The sequence below is a fragment of the Rhagoletis zephyria genome, unplaced genomic scaffold (genome assembly GCF_001687245.7).
Source record: "Rhagoletis zephyria isolate East Lansing unplaced genomic scaffold, Rhagoletis_zephyria_1.1 Rzeph_scaffold_00473, whole genome shotgun sequence".
Lineage (NCBI taxonomy): Eukaryota > Metazoa > Arthropoda > Insecta > Diptera > Tephritidae > Rhagoletis > Rhagoletis zephyria.
Window position 1 is genome coordinate 168,720 of NW_016157557.1, and position 25,231 is coordinate 193,950.

At 37.5% G+C, this 25,231-nt stretch overlaps 1 protein-coding gene across 13 annotated transcripts in view; it reads right to left on the reverse strand.

The window, feature by feature from the left end:
* The window catches only part of Socs16D (Suppressor of Cytokine Signaling at 16D), a 202,203-nt gene that overhangs the window by 129,755 nt on the left and 47,217 nt on the right, over positions 1-25,231 (reverse strand). For 12 of the 13 annotated variants that reach the window (XM_017611889.1, XM_017611888.1, XM_017611887.1 and 9 more), the window contains 2 exons: positions 12,532-12,834; positions 11,534-12,290 (listed from right to left, as the gene is read on the reverse strand). In XM_017611889.1, the coding sequence (XP_017467378.1) occupies positions 11,534-12,290; positions 12,532-12,816 (1,042 nt within the window). In that variant the 5' untranslated portion in view covers positions 12,817-12,834. Of the gene's footprint in view, positions 1-11,533; positions 12,291-12,531; positions 12,835-15,005; positions 15,125-25,231 lie in introns of those variants that run through there. The other variant, XM_017611880.1, reaches the window with a different exon arrangement.

Consider the following 25,231-nt stretch of genomic DNA (forward strand, 5'->3'; position numbering starts at 1 on the left):
GCGCACAGCGGCGAATAGGTAAATTTCAGCAGAGACTGAAGTGTGTGAACTCGGCAATTGCCAGCAGGGGAGCAACTGCCATGACAGCGGAGACCCTGAAAGATGAGAAGCTAGCCGAATAATCCTAAATAAGATGAAGAAGAAGGAGATGATGGAGAAGAAGAAGAATAAGAAGAAGAAAAATAAATAAAGGTTCCAAAGGAGAACAATGAAAGATGCAGATGGCACGAAGCACAAAAGAAAATTATAAAAGTAAAAAAACTAAATAAATAATAATTATCATTATAATATTAAAATTAATGATAACAACAACAGCAATATTAATATAATTATAAATATTAATAATAATTATAATTATAAACATTAATAGCTGGAAAACATTTATAATAACAAAATACTACTAATTCTACTAATAATAATAATCGTAATAAGAAGAGGAGTAACACCGCAATGGCAACCCGAAATCTACTCCAGTTCACATCAACGCTACAAAACTCCCTTTTGGATAGTCAGCAACCCCGACACCAAACTACAGCTGTGCGAGGATGACAAATAAACAGATAAAAACAAAATATGCAATGTGAAAGTGAAACGGCAGCAAAATTACCGAAATTTTGCTGGAAAAGTGCCGGAAAACTAGGAAAATACAGTTTGTCGCACAATGGCCACTGTCGGTAATAAAAAGGATGTGCCGCGGGCGCCAAGTCACATGTTCGCGAAAAGATGGAGCAACAGCAGCAGCAACAGGCAAATTTTGTAGCCGAACAAGTGGAGGGCGGCGTTTTGCGCGTTCGTATAAAGCGCCTAACAGAGCACGAAATTCGGTGCTATAGTAGAAGTGACAGCAGCGGTGAAGACCGGTCGAGTAATTCGAGCGACAACAACAGCACCAGAGGCGAGCATGACGACGCTGGCCAGCCAAGTGACTCCAGAGGGGCGACAGCAACAGAGGCAGCAACAACAAAGAGTCGGTGTCGAGGACATCGAAAGCCTCGAAAGTACGCAGCCGTTCGTACTGCCCCAAAATAGTGAAGATGCGGAGATGGCAGCCTATTGGGGTGCAGAGTACTTGGCAAGCAATACGCCAATTTTGACTAGCGAAGAGGAGGAGATGGAGGACGAACCCTCAAACTTAAGCGTACTATCTGATGACAGCGAGCCGAAAAGTGAGTGCAAGGGCGAAATAGAGCGGGCGCCAACACCCATAACAATTTCGTCCGACGAGGAAGAGGAGTATGCCAAAAGGCAGGGCGAATTCTCCATCGCTACACAAGACGCCAGACACCTCGGTAACGGGTACGTAGAATTTGCGCGCCATATCGATATGCGCATCAGACTATACGACCCGATGGCATCGGAAGAGCCACATCCACCGCCGCAACAGCTGTGCCTTAGTGAAGGCGCGATCGAGGCGTGTACGTTGGCGAGCGGTGGACAAAGGGATTTTTGGAGGAGGGGTCGGCGGAAGCGGATTTCAGTGTGGCAGCAGATGCCAACTTAATGGCAGAAATAGAGCGTTGGCTAGAAGAGGCTGAGCCGAGTGTGCCATCGGAGTAGCAGGTCCATCCGGACGTAGGTGTGTTGCCGGAAGAGTTGGTGGCGGAAATTGAGTCGCACGTAAACCATCAGCAACAGAAGCGGCAGTCATTCAGACGCATCGTAAACGGCCAGGCGTACAGAGTACGAACTACCAAGACTGGCAAGGTGACCGTAGGTCTTGCTGCCGGGAGTAAGGAGGGAGTGTGAGGACCCCGGATCCTGTGGCCCTGGGCCCCACAACAACTATTTTATATACATATATAATTTGAATTAAAATATATGTACCATTGAATTGTATATTCGAAATTGTAAAAAACGCTTCGCATACATTTATGTACATATACTTATTGGATTGCATTTATTTGAATTGTAGTTCTTATACGTACTCACATACACATGTATATATTTTGAACTGTGATTTGTATGTAAAATATAAAAAGCACAAAAACAATTGTAATAAGGATAACTGTCTGCGGATGGACAAAAGTGGTATAAAAGGAGCAGTGCTAACAAGCATTGTTCATTAGCTAGGCATACGTGGCACGCGTCGCAACGTGGGTTACACGGGTAGTGGAAGAGGGATCAAACCTCCGAGACTATTTTTGTATATTTGAAGTGGTCTCAAACCACTGAGTCTGGTGCTAGCTGTAGGGTGTTAACCTACTCTAGTTCTATGCTTTAGAGAGTAGATATAGCGAGAGTATAGCAAATAAAGAGGCTATAAACGAGAAGCGAGTGTGTTCTAATTTCTTGAGGAGATAGGGTGTTTACTCCTTACTCCCTCTGCTACGCCCAGCACTCAGGAAAGTCCGTTACAGTTTTGAAAATATATCTTTAAGCTGTTACTTCCTCCACCTCTCCCGATTGATTGCTGTTAGATTCCTCTGGCAGCGCATTGTTTTTTGGAAGGAAATCAAAACGGCGAACAATCACGTTGTTAGGCCGCAGCTCGGGTAGTAACCCTGCAGCAAAATTTTAGAGGCAGCCTGGCAAAGCGCTAGTTCCGCCCTACAAATTTCAGAACTGTCTCTGAACTACTGCAAAAGGGATAGAGATTCAGTGGAATTCTGACAATCGCTACGCTAAATTTTCATCGCTAAAATTCTCTAAATGAAAAGTAGTAGGGCCGAAAAGTATACAACATGCGATGCGTAATCAGCCAAATCTGGTATTGTGGGGGGCATACAACTAGATGTTGCGTATAGTTAGGGTCGTCTGCTATTCTTTTGGGGATTTTTGGCGATCAAAATTAGCGATAGCAAATGTTGGAATCTGGCTACTGGACGGTTGAAACTCATGTGCTGCTAGTTGCACTGTCATCAATGTTACTCATCCTGGTCATGTGAAAGCTGACAAAAGTTGCACAAATATACCATACTATATATTTTATATTTGCTTAGACCCTAAAACTAATAGCAAACGGTTTTCGTTTATTTAATATTTAATTCCCAAGTTTATGGGGCAACGGCTAAAATATTTCAAAAAGGTTTTTATACATATAGGCATACATACGTACCAGGATTGTTGCGAATATTCGCATTCGCATTCGCAACTGCGGAGCTTCCGCCCTAATTTTTACATTCGCATTCGCTTTCGCATTCGCAATAATCAATGCGGAGCTTTTGCGAATGCGAATATTGTGCAAGTGCACTGATAAAACGTATGTCTAGCAAACAAAATGACAAATTGTAGCCCGAGGAAATGCTACTTTAAAAATGTCCCCCTAAGTCCCCGATTCTATTAAAATTTAAAGTCAAAGAGTAAGATCCTTCAAAAGGTATTTCCAGCGGAAATGTTCAACGTCTAGCTATAAAGAGAATCGACTATTTGCGCGTTAAAAGATAACCTTTAATTAGGTAAGAATTATGTAACTATCGAATATTATTTGTCAAAGTTCTGTTGAAGAAACTAGATATTTATATCGCTAGCTTTTTTTCTACTTTTTTCTTTGATAAGTGCAACTTTTTTTCTCATAAAACTTATTATGATTCCTTTTATTAGCCTTTCAGCTCGAAAACAATAACATTTATTTTAATTTTGTGCTAATTGTTAAAATTAGCACGCATCGAAATAAAGATAAAATTATATGTGAATAAGTTGACAGCCAAGTTCACAAATCAAATAAGAATTAATTCAAGGCGAATTTAATTTCTATTGAGGAGTGGGACTTGGCATGCAATATATGGTTAGTATAGTATGGAAAGGGCGTTACTCACATCGTCACTGAAATACAAAAAGCCGTAACTAACTAACAATCCGAAATTCACATTTTGATTGACGTATTGTGCATTCCATTGAATCATAAGTCCCATATGTTGAAAATTTGCGTTCATTCGCCTCAAAATACCACAGCCAACTGAAAGCATGGAATGGAACAACAAAACGGATTTGTTGGCTTATGGTACCGACAGCGGTAAGTAATTAATTGTGACTGCCTGAAACTAAGAAAAGTCGAGCTCAGCTAATAAAAAAAATAATTCCCGCTACTCATTACAGGCGAACCTTTCTAAGATGTCACCCGGGAACTAAGCAGATCTGAGACCTTCATCGTGCTTGATTCCAATAATTCAAATTATTATAAAATCGGGGCGCCTTTTTAACAAAATAACAAAATTTTAAACTAATTCGGCTGGCAGCAACGACTTTAAAAACAGAATTTCCCCGAAATTTCATTCCTAGAAAATAAGAATTTATTTGCCATATCCACCTATTTAGAACCTCGCTATAAGCACACATTTTTCAAACCAGTCCCAGAAGACAGGATTAAAAATGAATTACAAAAACTGAAATCGAAAAACGCGGATGACCTAACAGGCTCTCCAAATTCTGAAACAGCCAAAATAACTGGTACTTCCAAATTGGAAAATAAAGGTGTTTAAACAACGATCTTGCCATGATGCTAGATTGTGAAGATGAAAGTCCTCCATACATCCAACATTTGCAGCACCGATGCAATCCTCAAAAAGGAATTATTGCACCGCAATAAGAAAAGAAATATAACTGAAAGTCCTCTCAATCGAAAAGAATTTACAATTTTTTCAAGTTTCCAGTTTTTCAAGTTTGTCGCCTCGAGCGAGTAGTTATTTAGTGGCGCAGGTTTGATTTACGACTCTTTAAGAAACAGGCTGAAGCCCGAAAAGGCAGAAAAACTACTCTTTATTAAAATACAATGTTTAAAATTTTTAAATTCAAGTACTAAACAAAGAAAAAATATTATTAAAAATTACTAACATTTCCATTTTTTATTTGCCTAAAGCACCTAATGTACTCACCTAAATTATTTCTTAAAAATACTTGACATCAGCATTCGCATTCGCATAAGCGGATGTACGCTTTTAAACATCCGCATCCGCATTCGCATCCGCGGATGTCTAAAATTCCACATTCGCAACATCCCTAATACGTACGTATAAAATTTAATGCAAAATATAACCATAAAATTTAGTTAGTTTAGTTTAGTTAATTTTCTTTTTTAAGTACTCACAATATATTTGTTTGCTATTATTTTATAAAAACAAATTAATATTGAAGTTTTTAATGTAATAGGTGGCGTTTCATCTCCTCCGTCGTATCTATAGGTGGATATACGTCGACCGGCCATTCGTTTTCAGCCATGTATGGAAATTGTGGGCCACTAAACCATCGACCATCATTTTGTAGGCTTATCTTGCTCACCCATTTAGTGGCTTCATCTGCTACATTAAGTTTGCTCGGAATCCACCTCCACTCACTTGGATTGCTTAAATCAAGAATTTCCCTTACTCGAAATCCTACGAACTGGCTATATTTGCGATGATCGGAAGGCAGCCAACTCAAGACCGTCTTAGGTTCCGACCAGTACACTTTTCGGCTGATTTTCAAAGTATGGTTTTGAAGAATGTGAATTGCAAATCTAGCTCCAATAAGCGCTGCCATGAGTTCCAAGCGGGGGATGGATGTCAGCTTCAATGGTGCTACTTTAGTCCTAGATCCAATCAATGAGCACACAATATCTTCACCGTCCGTGATTCTGAAATATGCCACTGCAGCGTATCCATTCTCGCTAGCATCTACAAAAGTATGCAGCTGCACGTCGAGCAAGTTATAGTTAGCGAAATATTTCAGATAACAGCGGCTAATGCGGATGTTTTCTAAATCCCGAAGCATTTTTACCCATTTAATCCATTTGGAGAACTGCTGGCAAAATCGGTTCATCCCAAGTAACAGCACTGCGCCAGATTTCTTGCATTAAGATCTTTGCGTACATAAGAAAGTGACTTAGCAGCCCAAGGGGATCGTAAACCGACATTAATGCGCGCAGTACCTCTCTTTTTGTAGGGGGTCGATCACCAGTGAAGATTTCGCTCTCTAATTTCGTAGCCGATATTCGAAAAGTAATTTTGTCATCATTTGGTATCCAAAATATCCCAAGCACCTTTTCCATAGCTGTATCGCTGCTAAAGCACAAACTTTTACTCGTCGCCTGCGGTTCAGTATTGAGCTCCTGCAAAACTTCATTTGCATTCGATGTCCAATTACGAATGTAGAAACCACCTTGACTATGTATATATTTTACTCTTTTAGTTATTTTAATTGCTTCTTCGATTGTATCAAAGGAATCCAAATAGTCATCCACATAGTGATTACGCTTAATAGTTCCAGCTGCCTGCGGAAATTCGTTTTCGAAATCGGACGCGTTAAGGTTTTTGACATATTGCGAAATATTCGGTGCACAGGTAGCGCCGAAAATCATAACATTCATTATGTAAATTTCTGGCTCCATATCAGCCTTGCATTCTCGCCATAAAAAACGTTGTACATGTTGATCTTCAGATCTAATGAAAATCTGGTGAAACATTTCGGCAATGTCACCACACACCGCGACAGACTTTTGTCTGAATCGATGTAGTATACCAGGCAGCGATTCTAGCAAATCAGGCCCTTTTAGCAGTAACGTGTTAAGTGACACCCCATTAACCTTGGCAGCAGCATCCCATACTATTCTTGTTTTGCCAGGATTGTTTTTGTTGAACACGGCGAAAATTGGCAAATACCACATTTTCTCGTGACTTTCTTCATGCTCATCTAACTTGCGGATACAGCCTTTAGCCAAATAATCTGAAATGGTTGTTATAAAAACGCTTAGCAGTTTAGGATCAGCATTTAGCTTTTTCTCCAGACACAAAAGTCTTTTCTTTGCCATATTATAACTATTTGGTAGCTCAAATTTGTCATATCGCCACAAAAGCGCGGTTTCGTAGTGACCATCACAGCGCTTTCTGGTTAGTTTCTTCAGTATATTTACACAACGCACATCTTCAGCACTAGCCTTTAATTGAGATGACAAATTAACGCCTATATTTTCGAATGAGTAAAATTGTTTTACCATTTCTTGCAGCTTCGCATCGCCGTCTCAAGTACACTCGCAAATGTGAAAACTGTAAGATTCGTTATACTTTTCTGGTTATTGCAAGCTCCGTAGATCAACCATCCGAGTGAAGTCTTAATCGCTACAGGCTCAGTAGGTTTTCCCTCTCGAATTTTATGTGGGATTCCTAATTTCCAATTATCTACTCCCGCTGTATTTCACCAGTCCACTTCAAACACAATGCGTGTGACTGCCCGCTTAGCTCTAATTCGTTAGCAAATTCTTCGTCTAATAAGCTTATTGAAGAACCTTCATCAATAAAGGCAAACGTATTAACTATTTTATTATTTTTTCCTTTCAGCGTTATCGGGATAATTTTAAAGAGGATATCGCCTCTTTGTGAGCTATGAGCATTGCATTTATGTTTCTCAAAGTTTTCATTTGGTTTCAGTTGTGGTAAGTTTGTCTTCTGATTAGGAACAATGTTGCGATGAAGTAGAGCGTGATGCTTAAGCTGACAGCTGTTTACGCCGCATACTTCTGCACATGTTTTAAAATTTGCGTGTTGTTGTAAACATTGTTTACATAAATTTAACTTTCTTATTATCTTCCATTTCTCACCACGGTCGAGCGACTTGGAACATTTTCAATTAGCAACATTGTTGCAGTACTTCTTGCACACGCAACATGTTTTTCTTTCTTCTTCCTTTTCTTCATTGGTACATGGACAAAACTCTTTTTGTTGTCATTCTTGCGCACAGCTGTTTTATCACTTGAAACTGAATTAGTTGACAAAACAACAGAGCTAGCGGATAAACCAACATTATATATCCAATTAGAAAATTCGACTAAATTTGGCCGCATATTAGTTTTTGCCAAATCGAGTTTGTGCGTTCCCCAGCTAATTTGATAAAAGGGTGGTAGCTTTTCTACAAGGTCTTGTAACAATGACGAATTATTCATTTCATCATGTAACCCGCACGCTTCAATAGTCGTTTGTAAATTTTTTACACCAATGGCAAAAAATAATCTCTAACTTATTTTGATTTACTTGTGGTAATAATCTTAACCTATTTTTTATAGAGTTTAATTTTGTTTCTGGTTGGCCGTATAGCAACTTAAGTGTAGACATTGCTGTGCCAACGCAAGAAGGGTGTTTGAGAATATGCTGAACAGCTTGCAAAGCTTCGCCACGGAGGGATCGTTGAAGCCGTATCAGATTTTCAGCATCAGTTAAACCGCATACTGTAGTGGACCATTCAAAAGTAGAACTAAATAGAGGCCATTCTTCGGGCTGGCCGGAAAACGTAGGCAACTCCTTAGGCACAGATTGGCATGCACATATTTGCGTGGTGGACAAATTGTTGTTGAAAGAATATACCGAATTGGGCTGGGCGACCATGTGCGTTCACGACAACATGGAATTTGCTGGAGGTGCGCATATCGGCACGGAATTTACAATGGTCGATGTTAAGCTAGGTTGTGTAGCTGTTGTAGGCGAGGGCAGAAACCGCATATGCTGCGTCAAAGCAGCGGGTTGCGCAGCAGGCGTAGCTGTATGCGTCGACGTCGTAGGTGCGTACATTAACGCAGAGTTCGGGTGTTGCGCGGTATTAGCGAACTGAGCAGCAGAAGTCGACATCGTGGGAGTTGGCGCGCACATTAGCGCGGAATTCAGGTGCTCCACTGTAGCAGCGGGCTGATCAGAAATAGCCGACGTCGTGGGTGTTGGCGCGCACATTAGCGCAGAATTTAGCTGCTGCACATGTAGCAGCGGGCTGAGCAGCAACTGTAGCTGCATTCGTTGATATCGCGGGCGCGCAGGCTAGCGCAGAATTTGGGCACTGCACTGTAGCAGTAATCTGACCAGCAAATAGTGACTTATTCTGCCTTTCATTTTGCTTGAATTGCTCAATAATGGGACCATTCGGGAGCGATGCTGAAGTTCTGTTTATCAAATGTGGTGCTGAGCGCCTGTTAAGGCATCGAAATAAATAGATTTTGCTGAAATAGAGTCTTCTAGATTTTCTTTATGCTTAGGGACATTGTTAAGGTTATGTGCTTCAAGAATCTTATATTTTTTATCGAGGAATTCCTGAACACGCGCGATAGCCATTTGCCTCTCTTCCTCCAATCGTTGAATTTCGAGTTCAGCTGAGTGCTTTGTTGAGGTAGAGGTACGGATGAAATACTTCGCGCCGATGACGTCGAAGCCGATTCTATACAATTCAGACATTTCCATACTTTTGGGGAGGAGTCAGAAACGTTATAGGCGCAGGACTCGTGAAACGCCTTGTGACATTTAACGCAGGATACGTAGGCCTCGCTATTGTCATTTTCGCAATGTGAACAGTGCGGGGGTTGTGGTTGACCTTTTAAAGCATAGGAATTCATATTGTACTTACTTTGAGGTTAGCAATGGACACGTGTAGACCTGCAGTACAATTGTATTTCGTTTTCACCAGCAACGTCGTTGACAGCAACCGTGGCCGCAAATTCTTAAAGAATTTTAAAATGTTGAGACAGTTTCTCAACGGATTAAAGCGCCCTGATTTTCTTAGAATTTTGAACGAAAACTACGCCAGCTGGATGTGAATTCAGGTTTTATTTTGCATAGTTTCTATACATGTAATTATACATGTATGTATGTTAAAATTCCTATTATGGATAGAAACTTAAATTAGATCAATTTGAGAAATATGATATCGTTAAATTATACATACTTTAAGGTATAAAAACCAGGACGTATGACGAGATCTTGAGTAATTGCTTTCGAGCTACTTTATGCATGAACTAATTAAAGTACAATTGGCGCAATTCTAGAACTCCTCTTACGGCTCGTGACAGAAGTCATTTAAATTTATCGATAAAAATGAAAGTAGTAGATTACTCTAGTATAATATAATATATTTTAGACAGTGGCGTCAACACTTTCGTTTGCTGCTACGATTGTTTTTTTTTTTTTGTGACTCCGATGAGGGAGAGTTTATATTAGCTTTCTCAACCAAAACAGTAGAAGGTGAAGACGAGCGAGAGTTACGGCGATCAGCCATGCATGTTTTACAAAAGAAAGGCTTTCAGCTGTGAGAAGAAAATCCACATCAGCCTACAAGACACCAACACATTTTAAGTAAAAATACTCTTTGCAGTGAGCACACAGCACCTTCTACTATCAACCCTTTTGACCGCACAAGCACGGCATACTAAATTTTGATTTTATCAATTAATTTATTGCAATTAAATCACAAAGTTATGCGTCAATGACTCAAAATAAAACTTAGCACCATCCTGATACACATGAAAAAATATTTCGGGTATTCACAGTTTACTTCTAAAGTGAAAAGGTGGCAACTTTAACAAGATAACACACTCGAACTGTGAGCAACCCTTATGTTTAAATAAAGTATTAAGTTGATCAACAATACCACGCATTGCTAGACCGTTTGCCTTTCACGCGTTTGTGTTTAGAGAGCATCAACAAACCACATACATATTTCTCTCTATTCTCTCTTCTCTTTTTTATACTCAGCTAGCACAGCGCAAAAATAAAAAAAAAAAATAACCTTTGCCAGCTCCAGGCAGGCGCAAAGAGAAACTCATGTACAAGCAGCGCTGCGCCCAAAGCGAAATTCATGTATGTATGTACAAGCAGCGATAGATGCCAGTTTAACACAGAACATAAACATGAGACAAAGTCTAGTAATTTTGCCCAAAAGTGTTATCTCTAATTAGTATGGGAACCAACAACAAACAAAGTTACCACATGGTAAAATGTTTTAAAGTTACCAGGTGGCAAAATTAACACAGTAGATAATATAGAACTGTGAGTACCCTAATTAACTTATAGTTTTAGCAGATAATATAACAAAACGTTGAGCGATATAAAAAAACGTCCGCAGAGTACGACCGTCGCGACGCGTTCTCGTGATATTGATAACTTATATAATTTTGCACGAAGTATGAAATTTGGATTTAAATAATATAAAACATCGCCAAAGTTGCACCTAAATTTTAAACGTTTTAATCAGATTTTTTTTTTAAGTATGCAGTTTTATACCCTATTAAATTCTAGTATAATAAAGTGCCAGTCTACAGTTTCTGACAAATCGCGATGATTTTTGGGATTTTAGGTAACGCATTTTCTTCCATACAAAGTATATTCGAATTTTTTTTTGTATGGAAAAAAGGCGTAATACAGTCAGAAAAATTATCAAAAATCAGTCGGCCTTTTGAGCAACTTCAAACTTGCACTTTATTATACTAGAATAGAATGGGCTATAAAACTCCATACTCAAAAAATTCTGAAAAACCTGATTAAAAAATTGAAGATTTAGATGCTACTTTGAGGATTTTTTTATAATTTTTTAAATTCACATTTCATACTTTGCGAAGTTTTAAAAATTCTGCAAAGTATTGATAAAATTTTAAACCAAATAACCAAAATATTAAATGAAAACTAGATATTTATTAAAAAAGGTATCGGTCATAATGAGTAGATACTGAATTAATAACCTCAATAAATATTAAGAAAATATAAACTCAAATATATAGCTTGTACTCGAAAATATGAATGCAAAATAATGCTCAGTCTTCATTTAACAACAAACTCGAAGGTATATACTTTTTCTATTGTCATAATGAACTTACCTGTATAAACGTGGTGACCGTGACAATAATTTGAAAGATTTCGAGGACTGTAAAGTACATTTTTTTGTATGCCGTTTTCGCATTGAAACGTGTTTCTCTTTAATCCATAGTATAGATCATAATCGTGGATTTCAGATAGACCAGATGTATTGAACTTATGTGCAGCACTTATTATGCTATCTTGTTCCGATGTTATTGCCTTAAAGTACTTAGTTTGGTCTTGATAATATGAACATATATCTTTTTTTTGTTCAATAGAAGTATGTGATGCTGGTGGTAAAGGTGGTGAAACTGAAAACGTATGCGGCTCCGTCATTTGAGCATTGTCAAAACCATAATTGCCTATCGCGTTATTGGGCTCATCATAAGCGTTTTCCATATTATTGCTAAGAATTGAGTCACTTGAGTATATAGGTTTCCTCATGAGGTAAAGTTCTTTACGTGTTCTATCAAAATATTGAGCAGCCACTTCTATATCTGTGTCTTTACAAAAAATTCTGTCCACTCGGATATTGCTTTCATTACGTTCAGAGTCTTTTGATTGTTCTAGAGATGAATGTGAAGATGATAAACGCCTCAGTTGCTGTTTAATGGACCGGCCAACTGCTATATTAGGTGAGTCTTGAAATTCTATGGGGGGGTCTATTGGTGCCGAGGGGCCCTTTTTTAATGTATTGAAATTTTCCGCGCTCATTCCCCCTTCGGAGCAATTATCAAGTGAATCAAACTGAGAGACTTCACCATCACTTTCAACAATCTGAAAACACAAATTAAGAAGCTTTGTGTCATAAAATCAAACAAGTTTTACGCCGATTTTCCACTAGATACTGAAATGACAAAAACTTTGTACCATTTAAAAATGGCATGTGAAGAAATACTAATGGCTAGTAGTTTTAATCTAGTGAAACAGGTATTTTTTAATTTTCAACTCTGTCATGAAACTTGTGTCATTTAAAGTCGAGTGGAAATCCGGCATTATGATTTAAAGTAAGACGTACTTCAACTTCATGCCTGCATAAGCCCATTCGATACGAATCTCCACTAGATATTGAGCTGTTTGTAGTAAGTGGAACACCAGAGTCATCACTTAACGATGTTTGTGCATTAAGTTCAACACTATTTACGCTAATAATGTCATGTGGATGAGCGGGAAGAATACCGGCATAATCATTACAACTTGATTGACACATTTGTAAAATAGCAGAAATCGAAGAACTATTATTAAATGCAGACGACTGATGAACATTACAGTTGGAATCCTCAATTTTAATTGCTGTATCCATTTTCGATAAATTTTATAACTGCAGAAGACACACCAAAATGTACTATGTTACATAGGCATACGAAACAAAATACAATTTTAAAAGTGTAAAAAATTTGTTTTATTTGTATTCAGGGTATTCATATAAACATATACCTCGTAAATATAGTGGTTTTCCATACAAAATTAGGTAAGTTTACGAGGTATAGGTAGTAACGAGGCCTTTTTAGATGAATTGCTTTATTATTAAAATCGAAGTACGTAAAAATGGGTGCGTTCAGAAATGCATCAAGCCAAAGCATCAGTCCATTTTATTTCTAAACTATAATTACGGTGACCATATTTATGAGAGCCGAATACGGGACAAAAATAATTGTTCAAATTTGTTCCACAACAGCTTACAGATCTTAAAGCNAGTTTACGAGGTATAGGTAGTAACGAGGCCTTTTTAGATGAATTGCTTTATTATTAAAATCGAAGTACGTAAAAATGGGTGCGTTCAGAAATGCATCAAGCCAAAGCATCAGTCCATTTTATTTCTAAACTATAATTACGGTGACCATATTTATGAGAGCCGAATACGGGACAAAAATAATTGTTCAAATTTGTTCCACAACAGCTACAGATCTTTTTCAATGATCCTAGATGTATTAGCCCTGAAATGGTATCCTTATAGTAACATAACAAATTTGTAGGATAATTTTCTCGAGATTTTTACCCCGTAAAATCTGTTAAATTTTAGTATAATAAAGTGTAATTTTAAGTCGCTAAGGCTTACCATTAATTTTTGGAATTTTTTTTTTGTTCGACCATTTTTTAAAACAGAAGCAAATGAGCAGCACTTTCCACTCGCACTTGCACTTTATAATACGCAATTTTAATGAATTACAAAAGTACAAACCAAATTTTTTTTCGAAAGATTCTAAATATAAAGATTGAAATTTTAGTGAAACCTTGCAGAACTAATTTTTATAGTTTTTGCACAAAGTTGAAAATTTGTATTATATGGTAAAATAAATAATTAACATTAAATAAACCAAGGAAATATAGCCAAAACTTACTAAAATGTCGGGTCCTAATTTCTGTTTTGGTCACCGTATGTATGCCTGAATTCGAATCACAGGCATTCAAATTAGAAAATAATAACTTAAAACTGGTTCAAGGCATGGAAACACCGAATACGGGACAAATACAGAGCATTAAAAGAAATACAGAACATTTGGCGTCCCGTATAAAATAAATAAACTAACAGTACAATGGGTCAAAAAAGAGGACTGTCCCGTATAATACAGAACGGATGGTCACCGTAACTATAATTGATAGAAATGTCTTATTTGCGCATGTTTGACATTTCTATCTTTTATAGATTAGAAATAAAAAAAAACTGATGCTTTGGTTTGATGCATTTCTGAACGCACCCAATATATGAAGACTAGTGAACCCGCATGGCGTTCAAACTCCAAAATTGAATTTGACTTTTTTAACAGGTGAAACCCTATTCAAAACCCTCAAAAAATATTCCTCATGATTCACCTAGACCATTTCTGAGTGATGAGAGGTCGCGCATGGCGTCGGTTTTCATTGCATCGAATTACAAATCTCTCTGTACCTCTAAAACGGTTCTAACTTCCAAAAATAAAACCTTATTGCACGTCTATGTAGAATCCCAGTTTTCTAATGTGACTACTCATTTTGCAAATTCGAAATAACGACGCAGATGTGATGACCCTCACAAAAAGTAAAACAAATTTGACTTTTCAAACAGCTGGCAACCCCTTTAACCGTATTTTCAATTACAATTTTTTATCGTCTGGGATCGTTATACATATTTCAATCAACTGATGAATTAAATTGAATTCGATGTTTTAAGCACATGGCAACTCTCTTAAATACAGTTCAGCAATAAATTATTTTCAAGCCCATTTCGATTGATACCCATCTTTTGCAAATCCATTTAATTTATTAAATCATTTGAATTGAATTTTTTCAACAGGTGGCAGCCCTCTTCTGACACCCTTAAAAAATGCTTGTGCGAAGTTGCAAGATACTGTGTGCTTGATACCTTAGTGCTCGCAGTATTTGCACCAATGCGTAATGAAATAAACCAAGAAATTTAAATGAAACAAATTAGTGTTCCGCAAAGATATAAATGGTTTATTATAAAGTTGCTAAATTCACTAGGTATGCCTTAACAGTATATTGGAATATTACCTTAAACAATTGTGGCGGGATGTGATGGCTGACGTCGCTCGTCGATGATCTTCAGAAAAGAAGTGCCGGCGATGATCTCAGTAAATTAAGTCCAACCTCCATACAGTAACTATTTGAAACTTAACGATGGTAAATTTGGCGAGAAACATCTATCAGATTTCTGATTATTTCCTAATACATACATGTGCATACATGTGTGCGTATATAAATAAGCATTAGGGGGTCCGTCTTGTATTGTTTGGTTTAGGCTACAGGCCTAAACATACCGGCCCCGTTGCTATAAGCAACATCTGTCGCGCCATTCAGCCACCACACCTACATCCTTTAACAAATAAATGTAAAAAGAAATATGTACCAAATTACATTCATAAATTGATTGGTATTGCTATGTGCTGATTTGGAGCCTCCAATTTTCGTCTCGGCTTCCTTGATACTGGAAAAGAATGGTTATAAGAACGTGGTTGAAACATTTCATTGCACTTATATTGGTAGATACCGAAAATTTTAACTAGTTTAAGGCCATAGGTAGCTGGCGAGGCCGAGTCTCCAGTCGACCTTGATGCCGTTTTTGATAATAATTATTTTTGTTGTATAGGCTGTGGGCGGAAAGGCCTTGATTCCGCTCCACTATGCCTTTGTATCTTTCACGTGGTCGGAAAGGCCGAAATTCCGATCCACGTTGTGGAATTGGCGGTCAGGAATAGTGAATTTGCGATTCCTTGATGTGATCGGGCGGAAAGTCCTAGTTTCCGCTCCCAGTCTTTCATTGTATACTGTTTATCTTATTTTTTTTATTATTCTTATTTTCAAATATCATCATTATTATTTTTATTTTTTTTTCGTTTGTTGGGTGGCGAGTTGCAAATAAACGCACATGAATCCCAAAACAAATGTGTTTGCACTTTGTCAACATTTTCAGCTCAAATTACTGTGGATTTGGGCTTACGATTGAATAATGTGAGTGGTACTGTGTGGTATGCATAATATTCCTCTACCGATACCTTCTTATCGATTTTGGTTTCTACCAAGGTACATTGATAAGGTAATCGCAGGAATGAGCTGCCGAAATCTTCTGCGAGTGTGTGGAAATGTAAAGAAAATATTTCAATTTGACGGAATTTGATAATCAGCTGCTCTAATAACACCACCCATATGAATTCGCCTTGGTTTCTACGCTCACATACCCTGCAAACCAAAGTTCCCGAAATCTTAAGGAAATCGTTAGGAGTATCTCATTTCTGTAACGATTTTTTTACGAATTTTCAAAGAAAATTATATGAAGTGGTTGACACGAACTCATAAAGAAATTTCTGTACGAAAAATAAAGAAAATTCTGGAAAAATTCTGAAAGATATTCTTCACATAGCACCATTATTTTCGTTGCTTCACAGATTTTCTTCCGAAATTTCGTAAAAGAATGGAAGTGTGCGTAATTTATTTAATTTTAGAAAATTCGGAAAAAAGTCGAAATAAATCTTAACGAATTCTTTAAAATTTCTTTACAGTGCAGAATACTCTGAAAAAATGGTTTGCAGGGTAGCTGCCATATTGGTCCACAAAGGTATGAGTAAATAATTCTGTGGTCATAAGCAATAACCGCCTAAGTCGACTCAAGAAAGAATTGAGTTATATATGCTATCGTTTTCTCCAACTACTATTCCATGTTTAAGTGAAACTCCCATCTCGTTACCTAGGCTATTTGAAAAGTGATAGATGAAAATATTTTGGCTTTCCCATAAGGTTGACATTACAACCCAAATCTTTAAAGCGTTTTCTCTCGAATTCAGGTTTTCCGACTTAGCGATTATTATTTAAGACCACAGAATTAATATCTCAAATATCGTAAATGATACGACAGGGTGATTATGGTGAGTTTTGTATTTATCTTGGCCTGCCACCAAAGAAAAAAAACCATAAAAAATAACTAAAAAGTTTCCCTTGGTGGTCAACCTTGATAAAATTTGGGAAATAATTATATTTGAGATTAACATTTAAATTGCGTTATGGAGTGTTACTTATAGAATAATGCAAAAACATTGTTTTCATGTATTTTAAATGACTAATGCATGGTTGTTTAAGCGATTCGCAAGTTTTTGATTCAAATTTTTGTTTCTAAAATTAACCTTGTGGCTAACGCGCGATAGATGGTGCTGCAAGAAATTGCATATTACCACATCGTTGTAGGGTCACGCAATGTAGTATTAAAAGTGAAAGTACATAACGTGCATTGCGTCGCCGTCACCGTCACCGGCAGTTGTCAAAAAAGCTGATTCGGTGTATTTGTATGAAGTAAGTTACATGAACAAGCTGACGGTGACGGTGCCGCACAAATTAGCTCAACTCTCGGTTTTGCTTATGCGATTGCGTCAAATGACAACTATTCAATGGTTTGTTTACATGTTTGAACGTAAATTTTTCCAGTTTGTGAAAATTTTAATATTTATGGAAATATTGAATGTAAAAAATAATGGAGGAAAACCTAATAAAGGAAGTGAAAAAGTAAAATGCAAATTTTGCAAAGAGTATCCGCGAGTTAATGATTTTTCGGGCGAAATGTCAAACGAATTGTGTGTAACTTGACGCATAAGCATCGTTGACGGTGATGTTGACGGTGGCGGTGACGCTGTCGCAATGGATGGTATGTACTTTCACTTTAAGATCGTAAAATCTTGTACACACCTCTGGCAATATTTGGAATGAAGTGAAATGTCATTCACTATTTTCCATGAGGCAGAACGGATTTATTGTAGCATTTTAATTAATAATTTATATTGAATTTTCTCTTCCAGGTTTTAGCAAATACTCATTAAGATAAGTGCAATACCTAGACGGCCACCCCTTCTAGAAATGGTGAACATTGCCAAAAATGCTAACCANCAGAACGGATTTATTGTAGCATTTTAATTAATAATTTATATTGAATTTTCCGTAACTCTTCTCTTCCAGGTTTTAGCAAATACTCATTAAGATAAGTGCAATACCTAGACGGCCACCCCTTCTAGAAATGGTGAACATTGCCAAAAATGCTAACCAGTCGGAGGGATTTATTCGTTAGGAATATTGGGAGGACCGCAAGTACATAAATCCTTACCAGCGCATATGTATGTACATATTTCCATGGCATATCGCGCATGAACCCAAATATGTTCCGGCTAAAATGCACGATGGNAGTCGGAGGGATTTATTCGTTAGGAATATTGGGAGGACCGCAAGTACATACATCCTTACCAGCGCATATGTATGTACATATTTCCATGGCATATCGCGCATGAACCCAAATATGTTCCGGCTAAAATGCACGATGAGGAGTGCATGTTGTATATATAATGCTTGCTTATTAATACTTCAAATGCAGTGTTTATGCAGTAGTATTACTGGGTAATTTGGCAATTCGTGACACATTCTATATTTTTATATTTTTTTGAAAAGTGGGGATTTTAAGCTAGTCGATAAATGGCCGATGATTGCGGCCTAGTGTTTTCACGTTATGGTGAACATGCCTACCAGAATGTTATTAGGCACATATATTTGCACCACCTCGGTCGGTGTGATCTTAGCTTCAAAGGTTTACTGAGCTCGTAGCGGCGGCTGGCGGTGCACTGCGGAATGCGGTTTCGATGTGGATGAAGGAGGTGCAGCTGTTATTGATACCTCAACTATGGTTCCTCCTAAATGGGAGACCATACAACAATTTTAACGTCAGCACGTAATCTTGACATTGCCAGTATTGTAGGACCCTTAATAACTGCACCGTTGATATACGGAGGCGCCGGACTGTTAGCCGACAAGGAAATTTCTTTAGTGTTCCAATTTTTTAGGCTGCAACCCCAGCGTATAGGTATAATCCTGGCCAACCTGTAAAAGATTACCTGCATACGATTAGACGCGGTACATTGCTTATTGCAGTTTTTCAGACCAGAAATAATGCCCCGTTGTCCTCTTTCTATAGTTTTATTTACTTTTTGATGAAGAAATGCGCAAGATGGAGTATCACAAGCATGCTAGTGATCAGGGTGTCGCCACTGCCATAAGTGAAGGGTATTTGGTGAAAATGGACGCAGGCCCGTGGCCAATGTGTTCATCACAAAGATCATATTTGCTGGGGCAAGCGTCTGCAATAACCATCCGGCTGTCCATTTATTCGAAACGCACAGAGACCAAGTGGATTGGGACGGTATGAAGCCTAATTTATGATTCCCGGTAGGGTAACAGGAGTTGCTCGCAATTTGCTTTACGTGCAGCGTGGTTACCAAGAAATTGAGATTTCTCGACACACAACAAAAAAAAACAACAACCCTTAGAGAATAATTGTCGAGATACATATGCTAGATAGCAATATGTGTACGGAGAAAGCTAATTTGGCAGCTGAAATGAAACTAAATAAATAAGGGGCAACGCTCAGATGAAGGCATGAAAGCAAAGCAAACGAATTCAGTTGAAAAGAATGCAATGATCAAGTACGATTCTGCCTGTTCTGAACCGTAAGTATGTACATTAGAGTGGTTCAAATAATTTTTTTTTAGAAATTCATAAACGCTACCTCAAATGATTGTTAGTTGTGATAAAAAAAGAGAAACCTGTTTTTTTATTTTGAAAAAAAAGTTTCCTTAGAGTTTTTTTATAAAAACGCTGATGTTCTCAATTTTTTTTTATTTTCTTGACATGTTAAAATGCAGCTAAAAATTTAGTTTTTACGTATAACTACTCTGGTATTATTGGGGAACATTCCCTTAATTACATACCTGTCTTGGGCAGTTAGAATGGGCCTAGTGCCCGAAAATATGCTCTCGAAAAGAGACTAGTAAAATTAAAACGTTAATACTGAACGACTTACGCATTGTCATGGGTTGGAACTTGTTACCAGGGGGTTTCTGGGTTGCTAATTAGGGATCTGAAGTCAGTTTTTCGAAATTCAAAATGGCGGATCCAAAACGGCGGTCAATTTTTTTTAAAAATGATTGGATTTTATCGAAACCCGGCGCTCGAGAGTTTTTGTGGACGCCGACTACGAATCTGAAGTCAATTTTTTAAAATTCAAAATGGCGGATCCAAAATGGCGATCAAATTAAAAAAAAGTTGATACTGAACGTTTTAAACATTGTTAAGGGTTAAAACACGATTCCAGTGGGTTTCTGGGGTTACTTATTACGAATCTGATGTCAGATTTTCAAAATTCAAAATGGCGGTTAAGAGTTTCAAACAAATCCAATCATTTTTTTTAAGTTGGTCGCCATTTTGGATCCCCCATATCGAATTTTGAAAATCTGACATCAGGTTCGTAATCAGCAACCCCAGAAACCCACTGGAAACGTGTTTTAACCCTTGGAAATGTTTAAAACGTTCAGTATCAACGTTTCCATTTGAACACTTTTTGAAGTGAAACTTCTTAGGCGGCGGTATCGCAAAAATGGAGAGTGAAATTTTTAAAACTGAAAACGTTATATGAGTGAGAAGGAAGATATAGGTAGTATAGGGAAGGGGAAAAAAGAAATAAAGCGACGCAAGACGGGTACGAGTATCTACATATATATGTATGTATGTTTGAATGCACGTATGCATGTATCCATGTATACATATATATGTATGTATGAACGAACTCATTGCGCATTTCAGCTCTGCCACTATCAAGCATTATATGTATAAATGATGCAAGCGTGCTTCGCGTAACTACATCCATTCGTACATATGTACATATGTATGTTTGTATGGATATATTTATGATGAAGCAAACGGGCTTCGTTGATGTACTGATGGGCATATGTATGTACTTATGGACAGCAATGTTTTCATGTATGTACATATGTTTGAATGGTTGTATATATATTTGTATATATGTACATATGTTTGTGTATGTACATATGTTTGTGTATGTACATACGTTTGTGTATGTACATATGTTTGTGTATGTACATATGTTTGTGTATGTACATATGTTTGTGTACATGTATATATGCACATATGTAGTACAAACGAAAACAAATCTAATAAGCTGCTCGTTGATATAAATGCGAACTGTACTGATTGTCAAAAATTATGTGTTTGTTGTACATTTGTTCATGTTTGTCATTGTGCGTGTAATTTTCTAGAGTAGTTTTGTGCTCTCGCTATCTCCTTGTATTAACTCGTCCTTCGTTGGTATACTCTGATGAACATATCGTCGGTGATACCACGATTGAGAGAATACAAAGGTTGCGCCGATCTCGGACCGCTATTCCTCTCTTAACGAATTTGACAGAATCGTTGTTTGCATGACGTCACACTGGTGCAACTTGTTTACATTTTCCTTGCGACATTTTTTCTTCTTCTTCCATTCTTGCTCACGTTTTGGCATTTCTCTCTCGCAATTGCACCAGTGTGACGTCACACAAAAGTTATTCTCAAAAATCCTCTCTTGATCGGCGCAATCTTGTATTCTATCATTCTTGCGGTGATACTGCAAAACGTTCTAGGTCAATTATGACCTTGGGTGCTTAAGAACTCTGTCACCTGTATCTGATCGCTTCTGTTAATCGATCATCTTCATCAGCCAAAGGGAGATAGTTTTGTCGTTAGTTATGAAAGTGTACTGATTTGCATATGCGTTCCGGCGCTTGTAACAGACCATCTAAGTTCCAAGAGTAATATTTGGCATAGAACGTTTTGCAGTATCACCGACGATATGTGAGGATGATAGCAAGGCCAACTTATATAAGGTAGTGTTACAGGAGCAGTTGAAATTTTCGCCCGATGTTTCTTAAAGAAAGCCATAAACGTCGCGACCGTTGGTTCAACTTGGTGTTGTTTTGCTCTAGATTGCACCGTTTGTGGGCCTGTTGCATGAATTTATGTCTTGGTTGTATGAAAGATTTTCTGGCAAGTTGTACCACTTATCGCTACATTAATGGCCATGTTGTACAAACTCATTTAATTTGCGTTTATTTTGTATACTAAATAACCGAAAATGGATAACTCAGCCGAAATAGGAACGTGCTTTCGTTGAATGTTATAAATGTAAGCCGAAACTATGAAATTGTGAAAATGAGATTTTACAATGAGACTGCTCGCAAAATTGCAATGTTTGTGGGCAAAACGTCCAACTTGATTGCGGATGATTTGAACCAACGTTTTCGGCTTGCATTATGTCAAAAGGATGTGTTTGTTGTAATTCATTCTGTCATTTACTACCATTATGCGTAGGCCAATTCATGAAATCATTTCATGCGTTTGAGTAGAAACTGAATGAATGAACACCATTCATGATTACAATTAACGCGAAATAGAGTTTATGCACTTAGTTTTTACTCAGACCGATGAAATGATTTCGTGAATTGGACTACGCATACATGTGATACTTATGCTTTTAATTAAAAAGTTAATTTTATGTTTTTATACTCTTGCTACCACAGGAATATATGAATTCGTGATAAGAATATATGATAATAAAATATAGAGATAAAAGAAATATATTCGCCTTGGAAGATAGAAAGCGAGTAAGAATAAATGCCGAACAAAGAAATTTGTCTTCTTCAACTTAAATAAATGCATTTTGCAAACAAAAGTGCGTACGTTACTTAGTGCCTTGGTAATGGCGAATTCGTTAGGATCTATTGATTGCATTATAAACATTTTCATTTATTTGTTAAACATACAATTACTTCCATTACAACCCGGTCCTATGGATGCTAGAAGCGCGAATTCATATAAGGTGGTGTTACCGGAAAATGAATAAATAAATTATATGTATGTCAAATTAATAAGATGAAATGAAATTATTGTTTGATTTCTAACCAAACCAATGTATGTAACTCAATCGCCGAACCGTAAACATATGTTTACACATCCAATTTCGTGTGTAGGTACCTGGTACTCACACCTTTTTTAAGAAGTTTCACTTCTATCATGTGTACGGTGTTACACACGCATTTTTTTTTTAATTTGATCGCCATATTGGATCCGCCATTTTGAATTTAAAAAAATTGACTTCAGATTCGTAATCGGCGACCCCAAAAACTCTCGAGTGCCGGGTTTCGAACAAATCCAATCATTTAAAAAAAATGGACCGCCATTTTGGATCCGCCATTTTGAATTTCGAAAAACTGACTTCAGATTCCTAATTAGCAACTCCAGAAACCCCCTGGTAACAAGTTCCAACTCATGACAATGCGTAAATCGTTCAGTATCAACGTTTTAATTTTACTAGTGTCTTTTCGAGAGCATATTTTCGGGAACTAGACCCATTCTAATTGTCCAAGACAGGTGTGTAATTAAGGGAAAGTTCCCCAATAATACCAGAGTAATTATATGTAAAAACCACAGTTTTAGCTGCATTTTAACATGTCAAGAAAATAAATAATTCAGAACATCAGCGTTTTCATAAAAAACCGACCAGCGCGACTTCTAAGAAAATTTTTTTTCAAAATAAAAAATACGTGTTTCTTTTTTATCACAAATAACAATATTCTGATGTAGCGTTTATGAATTTCCAAAAAGAGTGTTTTTATGAACCACTCTAATGTACATATGTATTGATAATCTCAAATTTATACCGAGTTATCAAGAAACGCGTTCTTTTTTCGAACAAAACTAGATCTGCGATAAAGTAAGACGCGAGCCGGCATTCGAGATCGAAATAGTCGTGATTTTGGCAGTGTGATGGAAATCAATTTCAAGGCGAAATGCCGCGCACATCAACTGCCAACATATTCTTCACAACTAAGATGAGATGCATTTCATTTCACTGGCTACGTGAAAACATACAGGTATGTGCACCTTATTCAAATTAAACTACATATGTTTAATGGTTTAGGCTCTTTGAATATCCCCTTATTCAATTTTAACGCAAATGGCCAGAGTTTTATAGTTATTACAGGGAATTTAAATGAGGCGATTTTACAGGCAACTTTAAGTTGAATGCAGCAGTACGTTGAAATTAAAAGAAAATGTTGGGAAATCGTTATGGTCGTCAATCATTTGATCTAACTTGTGGCAGTAAACACCGCAGTCTTATGGGTGATGCTAATCACATTGACTTCTGACGCGTTTTGAAATGGATCTGAGCTATTCAATAGTTTTATGTGTATTAGAATAAGCACTAGATTGTGGATTTGGGAAATTTTGAATCACAAGCATATATGTGTAGATGGGAGCTGGTTGGCTTTCGTAAAGAAGATGTGGAATTAAGAAATGAATATTAATGAAAAGCCCTACGCGCTCAACACATTCCTATTAAATTTAGCATTGAAGATAAAACTGTCAAACAAGTTGCAGTAGGACGGACATACACACGCAATTATGTATGTCCAGATATACACAGCTTAAATTGACTATTATGATCCTATGACTTCACCAATCTCGCTTGATGCAGCAGTGCTGTTTTTGTTTCGGTACGATTTACATAGATCTTACGATGGTCGGTTCGATATTACCAGATCGTCCAGGGTAAACTCGGGTTAAGAACCATCACATAAATACGCAAATCTTTATTGAGCATTATTTGAAAATTCACTCCAGGTACACATAACCTGATTGGAATGAATTCTGAATTGTTGGTTGGGGATTTTTATTTTATTTTTATTCGGTTCTACAGAACTGGAAGAGGATATTTTTGTAGCAGGGTCTTGTAACCTGTTTGCTTTATGATCGAAGTGTTGTTGCCCTGTACATTGGTGTTGGGTATGGGGTGCACTTGTTAAGATTCTGCTGCGCCAACACCTTCGTTTTCTCTAGTTCAAGTAGGACGTGATATTTGGTGGTGTTTTTGCGTCTAGATTCGGAAAGTAGGTTCGTACCACCATGTGCGCCTCTTCGATTTGGGGACTTATTATGAAGGGTAGCTTCAGCCCCTGCCCAGCTCAAAGAATTGGACACTAAGATTGGCCGTGGTTTTGGAGTTTTTATACAAAACTGTTTCCCTCCCTTGAGAGTTTTGATTTTAGGGTCGCATTCTGAGGACATAATTCGGTTATTTACAGAGACCGTATTAAAGAGAGATAATCTCTTAGTGCGTGGGGATATCGGCTCTGTCCGGCCAGTTATGATCGAGATGAAGACGGTTTCTTGAGCGAGTAAGTTCCCCATTACCCTCTTTTCGGTGCCACTCAATATTATCTGGGCATAAATGTCGCCGCCCAGGGCAAGATCAACTTGTTCATTTTTGAAGAAGTTCTTGTCCGCTAATAGTAGGTCCGGTAACGTTTGATTAGTTTTAGCGTTGACTTCGCAAGTTGGTAAATTTCCGGTGACTTGTG